Source organism: Natator depressus, chromosome 10 (genome assembly GCF_965152275.1).
Source record: "Natator depressus isolate rNatDep1 chromosome 10, rNatDep2.hap1, whole genome shotgun sequence".
NCBI classification, from domain to species: Eukaryota; Metazoa; Chordata; order Testudines; family Cheloniidae; genus Natator; species Natator depressus.
Genome location: NC_134243.1, coordinates 45,876,569 through 45,891,601, shown reverse-complemented (window position 1 = coordinate 45,891,601; position 15,033 = coordinate 45,876,569). Strand labels below are relative to the sequence as shown.

Sequence of the window (15,033 nt, the reverse complement as noted above, 5' to 3'; positions counted from 1 at the left end):
TTTAGTGAAAAGGAGATAAAGGCCAGCTGAACTCTGTCATTGCAATGTTTAACCGTGTGACTGAGTGGCTGGATGAAATTGGCATCATTTGGCATAGCAAGCAGCAGTGAGACAAAGGTACTGAAGCTCCCAGATAATGAGACCTGGTGAAATGAAAGTACATGGGATTCAGGGCACAAGGCATGCTTCTTTTATGATGAGCTAGACCAAATTCTTACAACTCTCCCTTACATGCAATCAGGGCTGCTTCTGGGTAGCAACGGAGTATAATCCAGTGCAGAGGTGAGGGACAAGGAGACTGGAGTTAGTGGATTTCTGGCTAGTCTAGAGTACCACGTAGACTTCATTCTCCGGTATTGTTAATTTATCCATAGAACAGGTCCACAGCATGGACAACAGACAAACTTCCCACTGTCCACATGTCTTGACTGATCTGAAGGGACTACCTTCATGACCTATCATTCTGTGGCCTCCCTGCTAAGACTACCAACAATGATACCAAGTAGTGACAACTGCAATGCCAGTTTTGTGAGGTCAGAAACCAGTTCACTGAGAAACAGACCATGATCAACTGACTTCACATAAGCCATCAACAGCCATCAGAATTTCACAGTGTTCCACTGCTAGTGACTTGAGCTCAGATGAAACATGCAAGACACAGAAGGAAGAAAACAAATAGCTACCCAATTACAGATGAGAATGCTGCACAATTACTGACATATGTAGGATCATTTATTTATTACATAAAGCTCCTTGCATGGAGGATATAGCTCTCTGCATAAACTTCAGTATCTCAAACTTTCACTCTTTCTCGGAAAACATAATTACTCTATGCTGGGAGACCCTTCTCTCCATTAACAGCAGGAGCTTGAGAAATCAATATCCCTTCCACCAGGCATCAAAAGGGGGTTTTATAGGTCAGGAGATGTTTTCTGCTTCCTTTCCGTACTATTTAAAATTAATATCAAGGAATATGCTACTGTTTTCTCCCTCATTTTGTAGAAAGGAAATTTACTTGGATGTTTGAGAAATAATCATTTCCATAGTTACCAATTGGGATATCACAAACAAGAATTCACCTGAAATTTCTGACATCTGAAAAAAATTAAGAAGCCCCCTATGGCTTGGCTCAGCTCTCTGACATCATGTATCAGTAGAAGAAAGCCAGAATTCTGTAAATAGTTCCTGCCCTGAGAAAGAACTTTCAGCCTGCAGGCTGTCCCCAGAAGTTGCCTGCCCCATTCCCTTTGCCCACATCCCCAAACACACCTCTGAAGCTCATCTGCTATCAAAATGTTCTGCTCTTCCCCAGAGAGGACAGGCCTGACTTTAGAAGCAATTAGAGCATGGGCTATTTTAGGATTACTTCCTAACCACCTGGAATATCTTATTAAAGCAGAGCTCAGATGTCAAAAGCAGTTTCAGTTACCATCTACAAAAGCCATAGTTAACCCTTTCCTCAAAAATAAGTTACTGGAATAGGTCACTGACAATTACAAACAACTTGTTTTTCATTTCAGCCTCTTGAAGCCCCAAACCTCCAAATTATTCATCTAAAAACTCCTATGATTGAGCTGTTTAGAACTCAAGAGTACTAATATTCCAACTCTCTGTATAGTGGCCAGAGTCTAATTTCCCCAAGAACCAAAATCCTGTGTCCAACTCAAAGGGTCCAGGACGTAAAGGTTCACCACTAAAACTCAAAACATCTGCACCTCAGGCATGAGACTTGCCTCATGGAAAAACTCTCAAAGTTTTAATATAGCTTTGTTATTCAAATATTTTAATGAGACTCAGCTGAGGTCTGATAAGGTTTATGAGACTATGAAATTGGACTTAAATCTCATTGTGTATTTATTCTGGGTGAACCTGTTGAAGTTTAGGATTCACAGAAAGTGAGGAGGCATTAGCACACTTGGAGCCTCACCTAGGTTTGCCAATGTACCTCAGACTTGATGTGCTTCCTCCATCACTACTATTTCAGTCCTAGTGTTTCCAGACAGATATTTGTCACTGGGCTACCACCATAATGTTTGAAGTCTATCTACACACTAAGCTAAATGTTGCTGTGAAAAACCCTTTTCTACCCTATCCCACTAGCTTAACAGCAAACACTGAGTTAATGGGAAATGTACAAAGGGGGTGATTTCAGGATTATCAGAGAATCAGCAGAAATTCCTTTTGTGGGTGGGGCTGAGCCCTAGGAAGTGAAACAGATGCCAGTATAAAGAAAACTGTTGTACTACAAAACACCGATAAGATCGGGATTACTGCCCTGAGCTGCAAACTCTCAGGCACTGTAAGAACCAAGTTATAATTATCACATACACACCTTCCGTTGTCTGGTAAAACTTTGTAGGAGCTGAAAAAATCCTGCCCACTCTTACTAGCAAGACAGCACAATTCAACATCTATGGCTTTAGAGGTGCTTTTTATTCTAGTAATCTCAAGATTAAGTGGAGAAAATAAGAAAAGAAAGGACTGAAATGCATGAATTTGGAATTCGTCGGTTACATCTTTTAATAAAGATTCCTTTAAAACTTTCTCCCAGCTGTGCAGCTGCTGCAATTTCCTGATTCCTAGTGGCACAGGAACCCAATGGAAGGCAAGAACTTCACAGTATTTGGGTACTGCTGAATCGGGCACTTGAAAAAAGTAAACCAAAGTCTGGGCGATGCAATTTCACAATGCTGATTGTATTTAATTTTCAAAGAAATCTGTGCTTTGTTGTGTGGCTGGGGAGACAAGATTAGCACTGGTATACAGCAAAGTCATTCCCCGCCAATTCACGTTGGGGATAGACTACAGGGGTCAACTGGAGAGCGATCTGCTGTTGATTTGGCGGGTCTTCACTAGACCCGCAAAATCAACTGCTGGTGGATCAATCTCAGAGCTTCGACCCCGGCTGTAGTGTAGATATAGACCTAGTCTAACTAGTACACCTGTAAAGTAGCACTGGAACAACAAGCTACAGGCATTTTTAGAGACAAACACTTGAGCCAAATTTGGAATTTATAATCCCATGCAGATGGAGTTGCATGGGATATAAACCAACACCAAATCTGCTCCCTGGAAATTGGATCAGAGCATTCTAATTAAAAAATTAAACCCTCTTGCCTTACACTTCAGAGATAACAGGGCCAACAGAACAGTGAAGACAAAGATACACGGATTTCTCCTAGATAATTTTAAAGGGATATCCAGGGCCAGAAATTCAAGATCAGGTGAGCACAACTGTACGCACATTAATTTATGCATGCAATTATGCTTGTATATTGGGTATATCATTCTGTCATTGAACAGGCCACGAACATGCACAAATACCTGATTTTGTGCAAGAACATCAGGTACTAGTGCACATAGATTTATCCAGATATGTGCACGCAATTATACACACCCAATCTTGAAAACTTGGCCACAGAGTAAATTCCAATTATTTTTCTGAGACGTTTGTCTGCTCTGGCTGCTTATTTCCCATTTTAAGTTACAATTTTAATGGTGACCTCAGCCATGATGCAACATCAGTCATCTGCACAGCTAAGAGCAGATAAGGAATTCAGATGGGGAATAAATAAATTCAAAGAAGGAAAAGCAGGTAAGTTCTTAAGAATCAAAGAATTTGTTTTCATGCAAAAGTTCTTTGCAATAAAGAGGAAATAAACAAACATGTGATACACACGCAGTTGCTAGTAGAGAAAATTGTTTTTCATTATATGACAGCTTTTTAAAGGTGACCCACAAGTGGAATTAGAAATCCATATTAAGAAGTGCACTGAGTTTTTCCAAATAAGGGGCAGGGCATTTAGCATGTAAAACAATTCATTTGTTCTCATGATTTCCAATCCCTTTGGATTACCAGGTATCCCCTCTGAATAGTACCCCAGCATTGATTATATTTAAAGCATCACAGCAGCCATGGAACTTCTGCCGCCCTTTCCCAGAGCCAGTTTATAGTGATCACTCTAAGTGGGCTTCTCTTTGCAAACACATATCAGCTTTCTAAAAGTTAGGTTATGATTTTGAAGAGTTACTAGTGGTTTTGGGTACCCAACCTGAGACACCCGATTTTTAAGAAGTACTGAGCACCAACCCTCTGAAAATCAGGCCCTTTTGAAGTGTTTTAAAAAGAGTTATAAAGGCACCCAAGATCACCAGGCACTTGAAAATCTTGGCCTTATTATTTATAGCCCATGAAGGGATAAAAGTACTAATGTATATGCTTTGATATCTACAATCAAAGTTTTGCAGTGGTGTAGCGTGCTGCTGAGCATACCAGCCTGAGTTTGAAGGGGATTCTCTGGAACCTGAACTGGAAAGGCAGCAGCAGAACTGAACTGGCTGCAATCTGCTCAGCAGTGAGGTTCTTCCCAGTAACCAAAGAGACTGCCAAGCTATGCTTAAAACTAGACGAACTCACACCCAACCGTCTGCTAAAAGCAACATTTTCACCCGCAGATTTAAAATCTCATTTCTCTTCAGATGAAGACGGGCAGCCCACATCTCCCTTTCTGCAGGCGCCGTGGGAAACCTCAGCTGTCGAAGAGCTGATGGATTTACACAGGATTTGAGCAGTGCTAGAAGAGACTGAGCCTACCGCATCCGTCCGCCCTTCTTTCAGAACTGCTACCCCTTGACAAGCAGCTAACACACCCTCGTTGTTTTGTGCTGACAGGATTCCCACCGCCCGTGTCAGAAGCTGAGCCAGCTCTTTTGTCTGATGGCTTGTTCTACAATTATTTACTTGGCTGTCCAAAGCTGAATAGGTCTCTAAAAGTAGCCAGACATCAATGCTGGTATTCATCTTTCTACTGCCCTAGTATTAGGTCCCTTCCAGAGGATCTCAGTCTTATGCTACGAAGTCAACATTTTTCTGGAAAACCTCATTTTAAAAAGAAAATCACTATAAAGAGAAGAAATACAAATGACTTCCCGTTCCAAAATTAATGGCAAAAACCAACTAAATATAACCTACAAATATCATGAGATTGTCACAAAGTTTACCCCCAAAATCTGATCTGGTGGTGAATGTCCTGCCAGGCTCAACATCTGTACAGTATTAAAACAGAAGATAACATTTTCAAAATGCACCTAAGTGACTTTTGTGCCTAAGTCCCATTGACAGTCAATGGGAGTTGGGTACAATTTTCAGAAGTGCCTATTATCTGCTACTTTGTTGTTCAGTTAAAAATACCACTGCTAAAATTTGTACACATTTTAAAAACATTTGGACTCCACTACCTAAAAAAAATGTTATCCCTGCTTGCTGTAGTCACAGCATCATTTAATCAGCCCCTCTTCCTAATGATGCTGGTGCATAAACAAGCAAGCAAAACAAATCTGAGCTTGAACTTACATCTTTAAAAAAAAGTGGGGGGGGGGGGGGCAGAACATTTGTAAATGTTAGAGGATGAAATGAGGACATTTAATATTCTGAAGCTTCTAAAAAGGGAAGCACAAATCATTTTAAAAGCCACGTATTAGTTAAATAAAAAGACACAGATGTGTGTGTTTTTAAGGTATTTTACCTCACCAGGAAAACAAAAAAATCATTTAAATAGCAGAAGAAAAATGCCTGCCTGCTCTTTCTTGCATTCAGAAATCACCACACAAGCTACTTGGTACTGACTTGAACCTATTTCATTTGAAGTCCGTGGTAAAACTACTAGTACCTTAAGTGTGACTAGCATCAGACAGAACCTATCATCTTGCAGTTAAATTTTCACTCTCCTGCTGAGGAGACTCCAACTGAGGGCACAAACAAATCAACCTTTGATACTTACCCATCCCAAAGTGAGCATGATTCACCAGCAGTATTTTATACAACCATTGGGATTTTCATCTATGCATGTCAAAGTGCTTTACAAACACTGGGCCACATTCGTGCATGCAGCAGAGATCCATGCAACACTACAGTCAGGAAGGCCACGGAGGTGGGGAGTAAAGTTAGTTGTAAATCCCTTTTTACACTTCCTGGATTCTAGAACAAACTTGGCAGGTCCAAAACTACATGAGGTTGCAACAGACCCCAAAGGGTCACACAGCAACTGAAGACAGCTGAAGTACAACACCAATGAGAGCTTGCAAGAATGTAAGCCAGGGTGGAGCTGTACCAATATCTCTATACCACCTGGGGAATCTTATGCCATAGGTATTACCTGAGCACCAGAGCTGGCAAGTTGGTAGCCCTTACGGTTTGTCAGAGTGGCATAAAGGGGCTGCTATGGGGCTGTGAATCAAGCCTATTAACTTACAAAGCTTCATAATTCCTTGCAAGATACGAAAGTATTATACTGAAGCACAAAGAAAGTCACAAGGCACTGGCCAAGCCAGAAACAAAAACAGTCTGAGTCAACATGTAAATACAAGCCTCTACCTCACCATGATCAGTAGCTACTACAAAGGAACCTACAATTCCACGTTTTCCATTTTTTAAGGCCACTACAATGTGCCACCAAGCCTTGCTGTGCTTTCAGCTCCCTGACTGCTATGTTATATCAAGAGACTGGAAAAAGGGAAGTAGTCTTCCCTTCAGCCACTATACTCCCGTTTAGAAAGCCCATCAAGTTCTGAAGCAATTTCTCCAAAGATCTAGTCACCTGAATAACACACCCACCTAGTTTCCTGAGAACAGTCTGAATAACTCCTCAATCAAACTAGCCACTCTTGAGGAACAGGCATTTCAGAGTATCAGCTGGCAGGCTGCCAAATCCCACAGTTGCTTAGTTAGTGTGCTCACCAGCATGGAGTCAGGAATCCCATTTACCACCGACTTGGCAACTTTCACAGAATCCTGCCAAGTGCATCAACATGGAAGCTAGCGAATCAGGATATGAGTTTGATGCAGGAATTACTGGATGATATTCCATGAGCTGGGTCATGTTATGCCAGTCAAATAAGAATCTTTCCCCACTGAAAAAAAAACAACTCATGATGGTGTAAAGCAAAGCCCTCTTGTCTCTGACCCACATATCTAGGGGACAGGCTTTGAACTGTCAGTGCTCACAGCAAACATTCATCATAGGCCATCACTAAGGAGTTCCAATCTTCCCACTTATTCACAGGATTTCCAAGGGAGAAACTCTGTCAATAGCCAAAGATAACTCTGCTGTGGAAGTAGTTCAACCCACACCTTAACAGCACCAAATGGAACCCTTACCCAAGCTCACCCACACTATAGCTTGTAGCAAAGAGCAGCTAATCCCAACCCCCAAACTTAAACCTTAGGACCAATCTCAACTCACCTATGGGCTGTTCCCATACCTAACGGAGCTAATCTTACCTCTATAAAGCACCCTAGCTCTATATTAAAGAAATGCCCATTTATGATGAAGCACACAGTAAAGTGAAAAGCTTTTGGGCGTACTGGCATATAGCTTCAAGCACTGGTAATTATAGATTCAAACCCAATAGTAACATCCTGCTGTAACCATTCAATAAGCAAGTCAGCCACTTTCCATCCACTCATGAAATACAAAATGGCTGCACTGCTCAGATAATCAGGAATGGGATATGGACTTTTTCCCCACTAGGACAGAGGTTCAAATTCTGTCCAAGTTCATAGCGACTAGAAGGGGATGGTCTATGTGAAATAAATTAAGCCAGTTACTAGCAGACAGGTGCCTATAATCAAAATTCATCACAACAACAGGTACTAACTGGCCCCATGCTGAGAGTCTCAGCAGAAAGGTGAAGGAATGAATGAGCCACAAAGACCAAGCTCCTTTTTCACCTTTAGCAGAGACCCTTGTTGATCAGGGTTGACACATGTAGATAAGGGGCTTTAATTTACCTCTTCTTTGTACAGTTAGAGAGCTGCACCCCCAGAGCTGGAAAATATAGCCCCTTTCACAAGTACTAAATTCACTTTTGAAAGAAAGAGCTTTTATTCAGAGAGAAGAAATGTCAGCACTGACCTGCTTGAGCTGCTCATCCATTCTCCAGGTCTGCCGCCCAGATGGGGAACCAGAATACGATTGTTTAGTAGTGTCTGTACCCTGTTCCTCCTTTCCCTGCTGTCCCCGCTGAAGTCCTGGGGCTGGAAGAGGATTCGAGGTAGACGCCACTCTTTGGTTGTGATGGGCAACTTTTTGAGAATGAAAATACTTCAAAGTAGAACAGGCATCTTTCCCAGTCATTTCAGTGTCCTCCTCAAGATCTCCATCTTCCAAACCCTCTTCCTCTTCATCCTCTTCCTCCTCCTCCTCCTCCGGCTCTGAGGTCACACTGCTCTGATCAAAAGCTCGGGTGGCCCCAACTACAGGTGGGACTTTGGCCAAAGGACCAAGTGCTGTGCTGCCCGAAGCCCTGCCAGATGTGGCTGCTAGAACAGCCTGCTGTGCTGGCAGCTGCTGAGTATAAAGCAGCTGGGCTTCTCTCATCTGCCTCTGCTGTCTCTCTCTGGAATCCATCTGCAGAGGACCTTGCTGCTGTTGCTGCTGCTGCTTCTGCAGCTGCTCAACAACAGCCTCCAGCTTCATCCCGCAGTTAGCATGGCTGTGAAAAGACAGCTTTTCTATCCAGCAGGGCTCAAGCCCCAACCTTCAGAGATCAATAGAACCTAAAAGATAGATAAATATTTGTATGAATATAACACACTTCCATCTTCTTCCCTGTCGGAGGATAAGCAGGCTGCAAAGCCAGTCCTCTTTCCAGTCCAGGAGACCGTGAAATAAAACACCTAGAGTTTCGCAGCCTCAGGCTCAAACTTGCACTCCATTTTCAGTGTGTTTAATTGTATTTTCAAACTGAACACACAACAGCATAACCTCAGTTTTACAAACTGCTTACCTGAAGTATTTGTCCCCTGCCCTAAGAGCATATTCTTCACTGACCCTTCTCCCACAAGTTTTACTAACTACCTTTAAAGCATTAGATTTTAAATTTAGATTTCAGTCTTACTCCATATACTATTTTAAGGAACTGCACGTCATAATAATTGCACTAAGTGCATGCTCTTTAAGTAAATGTATTTATAATCCTGTACCAAATACTATTGTCTTTGCAAGTTATTTCATGACCTCATGATTTTACAGAAGTTCCGCGTGCTCCTTGAGATCTTAGTAAAAACAGGGCTCTTTTAGCACTTGTTACTCTTCTGAGTAATTTGGATGCCATGCAAGTAAAGATCATCCTACCCCCAAATAGCTAGTCACCTGGAAACCTTTACCCCAGCTTCTTCACACACAGCTCTGCCAATGCACCTAACATCCCAAGCTGGGACACTCTGTTATTCTAATCGGAGGATGCACAGGACTTTGTTAGCACTCCATTTTGATGTACAACATTCCCTACTCTTCCAGCATTCGGCACCTCTTGAACAGAGACTAACACACCTGACTAGAGCCAGGTATACAGTTGAGACAGACTAGGCAACTCTTGGGAGAACAATGGTGCTCCTAATTTCCAAAGGCTAAAGGAGAACGTGCATTTCCAGGCATTATGACAGAAATCAGAAATGTAAGTTGATCTAACTTGCTAAGTAGCTGCCCTTCGAGACTTACTAGTAAATCAGAACACAGTCAATAATGTACGAGAAACAAAGGAAAGGCAGCCAGCAAACAAACTAAGGAAATCCTCCTTCCACCCACATAACCAGTGCTGTGGTATGCAATCTAACCAACACCAGGTCCTTAAAAAGAAGGATAGTTTGCTAATGCTTTATGATCAAACACAAGAAAACACACTTCTGCAGGTAAGTCAAATACACTAATTGACGCAATTTCCACAAAATTCCAAAATAAGAAAAGACCTCAAATGTCCCTAGATTCTCCTTGAAGAGATTCAACAATATTTTCTGCAAACATAATACAATGGAACTGATTTTAAATTGTGCAAGGTACAATACCAAAGACATTTTTCTCTGTATTAAGCAACTATTGTCATAAATAAAATCATTCCAATGACAGGTCTATCAGCATTCTTAACTATCACACACCAATATATCCTTTAGCTTAAAAGTGAAGCAACACACAGTTCGAATGTCAGTAACAATCATACATCATCTGGCATGTGATTAGGGCATCAAACACTCCTCAGGCACAATATACAGCCTGGCATTGGTGTTATAATACATACACATCTCCCTTGTACAATAATAATGAACTGGAATGTGGATTCTAACATTAAGCACAAACCAGACTGCGTATTACTGTGCTAAGGCATGTGTCTACAACTCCCACAACACATCTTATTGTGTAGTGCTGCACCTGAGGCGTGTTGGATGTCATCTATCATACCTCATATGTAGCAATACACAAGAGGGTGTGCAATTAATACATGTCTCATGTACAATACAATAATAAGTGACTCGTATGTGATTAATGTCAGGTAAACACACCTCAGATGCAGAAACACAAGCCCTGGTATGCAGCTCCAGTGTGTCTCACACAGCTCTGATACAATAATGCATGAAAGGTTATACCAAGATTTATATATTTCTCCTGGGTGCTGTGATTAGACATGAATGTGAAACCCAAGGGCTCCAGGGGAGTTGGACTAGATGACCTCCTGAGGTCTCTTCCAACGCTAATCCAGAACCAAAGATATAGTAACCACACCCTGATTAGGTATCAATGTGATTATAAAAAGATATTCAACATTTGAGTGTTTTAAGTAAATAAAGATATTTAGAACAAAGAGTATAAGATCAGGATAATTTTTTTTTTAAATTCTCCATCTGGGTTGCTATTACTACTTGAGATAATTAAAAACAGTTTTAACATCTGATTTTCTTTTCAGCATTAGTATCTGCTTAAGGGCTTAGACTACACCGGCAACGCTAAAGCAGCGCTCTAAAAAACCCACCTCCACAAGGGGCATAGCTCCCAGCGCTGGGGCACTGTCTACACTGGCGCTTTACACCGCTGAAACATGCTGTGCTCGGGGGGGGGGGGGGGGTGTTTTTTCACACCCCTGAGCGAGAAAGTTGTAGCACTGTAAATTGCCAGTGTAGACAAGCCCTAACTTTTTGAATTACAACCAACTCTGGTCAGTGAAACTACTCAGATTAACTTTCACGTTCTCATGCAGTAACCCAAGCTCATGTGGATTTCCATCCTGGAAGAGCAGTTAAAGAAAAAGCCATCCCATCTGAATTTTTAAACCTTCCTTCTTTGTTTTAATAAAAGCTAATTATTGCAATTAAACCACACTGGTAATGTTCTTCTGTCAGTTTTGGGTGGGGCTATAAAAAGGACATTTTGAAACAGAAGAAAACACCGAAAAGTATACAATTCAAGCTCCTCTGAAAAGAAATGAGAGGCTTTAGAAAGGAGTAGTAAGCAAAACTGTGAATGCTCCCTGTATTCTCAGACAAGCTCCACTATGGAATGTTCCCGCTCCCCCAAGCTTTTATTATCTCCTCTATATCTAGTTCTCACACCAGGCCACTGTAACCTACTTCCCTAAACCAGCCCCCTAACTAACCGCTTTCACCCATAACCTGTCACCTAACCAACTCCTCCCATCATAGTCACACTAATCAATCCCATAGCCTGTCCCTCAAACAAACCAAATCCCCCTCCCCAATAAGCAGCCCCAAACAAATCTCACTAACACAGAGACAGTCATTCCAACCAAACCCACAGCCTGCCCCCAACCAACCCACTCCTCCTCAACACTCATAACCCCCTCCTCACAGAGCCCCGCAACTAGTTCCCTCAGCCTCCCTATAACCAGTCACATATCCTGCCCCACACAACCAACTCTGCCAATTAGCCCCCATAACCACCCCTTCCCCTCCCATCCAGGCTCTTCAAACCACCTATAACTAGCCCCCCATAACCAACCAGCTTCTCCAAAACCTTCATAACCAGCCCTTCAACAACCCCCCAGCCTGCCCTCACCCCCAGTCCCCAGCCCCAGCCTGCCCTCACCCGCACCGCCTGCCCCCACCCCCATCTCTACCCCTACTCTCAAACCCACCCCCACCGCCTGCCCCCACCCGACCTCTACCCCTACTCTCACCCCATCCCCCACCCCCACCGCCTGCCCTCACCCCATCCCCCACCCCCACCGCCTGCCCTCACCCCAATCTCTACCCCTACTCTCACACCCACCCCCGTAGCCTACCCTCAGCCTCCACTCCCAACCCTCCCACCAGCGGGAGCAGAGGGGCCATTACCTCCTCCGGAGCGAGGGGAGCGGGTCACTGCAGGCCCGTGCGCAGCCACTCGACTCTGACCGTCACCCCGCCCCCGCCCCCCTGAGCAAGACCGGAAACGGGGCCGGGAGGAGGGAGGGGGCGGGGTGCATAGCGGAAGCTGCGCCACTAGCCTCCCCTCCCAGCAGCAAGAGCGCTGACCGGAAGTAGCTGTCAGGAGGCGGAGTCAGCTAGCGGAAAGTGTTCGGGAAAGGAGCGGAACTGGGGCGAGGAGACGGGCCGTTATCACCAGCAGCCAATGGGCACGCGGGGCTGGGGCCGGGTTTCCGGTTCCGGTGGTGATAAAGCGGTGCTGGGCGCGGGCGCTACTGACTGCGGCGGGGAGGAGCTGAGCAGTGCCGGAGCGTGTGGGGCTGCTGCTGCAGGTGACGGGGAGAGGGAGAATCAGAATCAGAATCTCCGCTTATGTGGTGGCAGGTGACTGGCGGTGTCCAGCCTGCTGGGTGTGGCAAGCAGGGCCCGCCGCCCCCGTGGGCGCCCCCCCCACCCCGGCAGGAAGCTGCAGTCGGCCCAGCTAAATGGGCGCAAACCCCTCATGTGAACACGCTTAAACCACGTCGGTATTGGCGTCACCTGATGCCACACGGGGGTAGGGGAAAGGCTGGGAATGAGCCTCGGGATTCCCAGACTTGCCTGGCACAGCCGTTGTCTGGAGTGCAAAACTGCGCCAGTTTAAGTAGCTCAGACTTAAGCTCCTCTGCCTAGGCTGCTGCCAGTGCCTAGTGTCCAATTGCTTAACCTGGCTGAGGGCTTGTCTCTCTGTGCTTGGCTGGCACTAGGACCAGGTCATGTGAGCGGCTGGGATCTCCCTCAGGTGAGACAGCCTTATGCACCCCCCCCCCCCCATACAGGCCTGCAGCCTTGCTGTCATGTTGGTTCCTAACCATGGATCCTTGGCTTCTTCCCTGAATGGTAATCTAAGTAGGATTTATGGGGAGGCCAGCCAGATATTGACAAACCCTTGTTCTCTGTCCCCCCTCACTGTCTCTCTCAGATTAAATCAAAATGGCCGATGAAGAAATCGCCGCCCTCGTTGTTGACAATGGCTCCGGGATGTGCAAAGCTGGCTTTGCTGGGGATGATGCTCCTCGAGCCGTGTTCCCTTCCATCGTGGGACGCCCCAGGCACCAGGGTGTCATGGTGGGCATGGGGCAGAAGGACAGCTATGTGGGCGATGAGGCTCAGAGCAAGAGAGGCATCCTCACCCTGAAGTATCCCATTGAGCATGGCATTGTCACCAACTGGGATGACATGGAGAAGATCTGGCACCACACTTTCTACAATGAGCTGCGGGTTGCCCCTGAGGAGCACCCTGTCCTGCTCACTGAAGCCCCCCTGAATCCCAAGGCCAACCGAGAGAAGATGACACAGATCATGTTTGAGACCTTCAACACTCCAGCTATGTATGTGGCTATCCAGGCAGTGCTGTCCCTGTATGCCTCTGGGCGTACCACTGGTATCGTCATGGACTCTGGGGATGGGGTCACCCACACAGTGCCAATCTACGAGGGGTACGCCCTGCCCCATGCCATCCTTCGTCTGGACTTGGCTGGCCGTGACCTGACCGACTACCTTATGAAGATCCTGACCGAGAGAGGCTACAGCTTCACCACCACGGCCGAAAGGGAAATTGTGCGTGACATCAAGGAGAAGCTCTGCTACGTCGCCCTGGACTTCGAGCAGGAGATGGCCACAGCCGCTTCATCTTCCTCCCTGGAGAAGAGCTATGAGCTCCCTGATGGCCAGGTGATCACTATTGGGAATGAAAGGTTCCGGTGCCCAGAGGCCATCTTCCAGCCTTCCTTCCTGGGGATGGAGTCCTGTGGCATTCACGAGACCACTTTCAACTCCATCATGAAGTGTGATGTAGATATCCGAAAGGACCTCTATGCTAACACGGTGCTCTCTGGCGGAACCACCATGTATCCTGGCATCGCTGACAGAATGCAGAAGGAGATCACGGCCCTGGCACCCAGCACGATGAAAATCAAGATCATTGCCCCACCGGAGCGTAAATATTCCGTCTGGATTGGTGGCTCCATCCTGGCTTCTCTCTCCACCTTCCAGCAGATGTGGATCAGCAAGCAGGAATATGATGAGTCTGGCCCATCCATTGTCCATCGTAAATGCTTCTAAAGAGGGTCTCAGCAGGTGTGCTCAGCCTCTGCTGATGGGGTTACTCACAGTAATTGTCAGGGCAAATGTATTTACCAAATTGAGTAGTTACTTGTAAACTTTGCCCTTGAAAAGCCTTTCATGTTGGACCAATATTGTTTGATTTACTCACCACCTCTTATGTTTAACTTGACTATTCCTTTGATGTACTGTGTAGTAACTATACCCCGTGCATCTTAAGCTCTGTTACAGGTTGCACATGTGACGAAGGTTACAGTTAACTGTATTAGTGGAGAGTGAGAGAGCGCGCTACCTGTTAAGCTTTAGTTTTCCTGTGGCTGACTAGTGACCCTTTACTTCCCCCGCCTTAGCTATAAATTCCCTGGGGCTGGAGACTAGACTAAGGGTGGTTGACTTTACTATGTAACTTTGGTGTAATGGGATCTCAGAAGTAGATTTGTAACTAACCCTAAAGGTGATAACTGTAATGTCACTGACCACTCCTTGTATAAGGCAAACTAATAAACTTCTGTGGTTTAAAAAGTTCTCATAATTATATGCTTGGAATCACACAAGGTCTGCCTACCAGGCTGAATGAGCCTGGTCATCTCACTTTTCAATAAAACCATCCTATAATGGCTAAATCATAATTCTAACTCTTGCATGCTAAATTGGTGATATACAGAAGGCTGATGCCTCATTAGGAACAGTTGTGCTGGACATGTACTCTGCCACTCCAAAGTGGAGAGAATAAATGT

The 15,033-nt window shown here is 44.9% G+C and overlaps 2 protein-coding genes across 2 annotated transcripts in view; one reads left to right on the top strand and one right to left on the bottom strand.

Annotated features, from left to right (window-relative positions):
• ARID3B (AT-rich interaction domain 3B) overlaps nt 1-12,226 on the bottom strand; it is a 46,594-nt gene extending 34,368 nt beyond the window's left edge. Inside the window, exons 1-2 of the mRNA XM_074965976.1 lie at nt 12,122-12,226; nt 7,914-8,557 (exon numbers count right to left, since the gene is read on the bottom strand). Coding sequence (XP_074822077.1) covers nt 7,914-8,477 — 564 coding nt within the window. The 5' untranslated portion in view covers nt 8,478-8,557; nt 12,122-12,226. The remainder of the gene's footprint in view (nt 1-7,913; nt 8,558-12,121) is intronic.
• A 144-nt stretch (nt 12,227-12,370) lies between these two features.
• Nucleotides 12,371-14,818, top strand: LOC141995120 (actin, cytoplasmic type 5). Its single transcript, XM_074965991.1, has 2 exons — nt 12,371-12,525; nt 13,155-14,818. Exon 2 carries the CDS (start codon nt 13,166-13,168, stop codon nt 14,294-14,296), a length of 1,131 nt encoding a protein of 376 aa, XP_074822092.1. The 5' UTR covers nt 12,371-12,525; nt 13,155-13,165; the 3' UTR covers nt 14,297-14,818.
• The last annotated feature ends 215 nt before the right edge of the window (nt 14,819-15,033 follow it).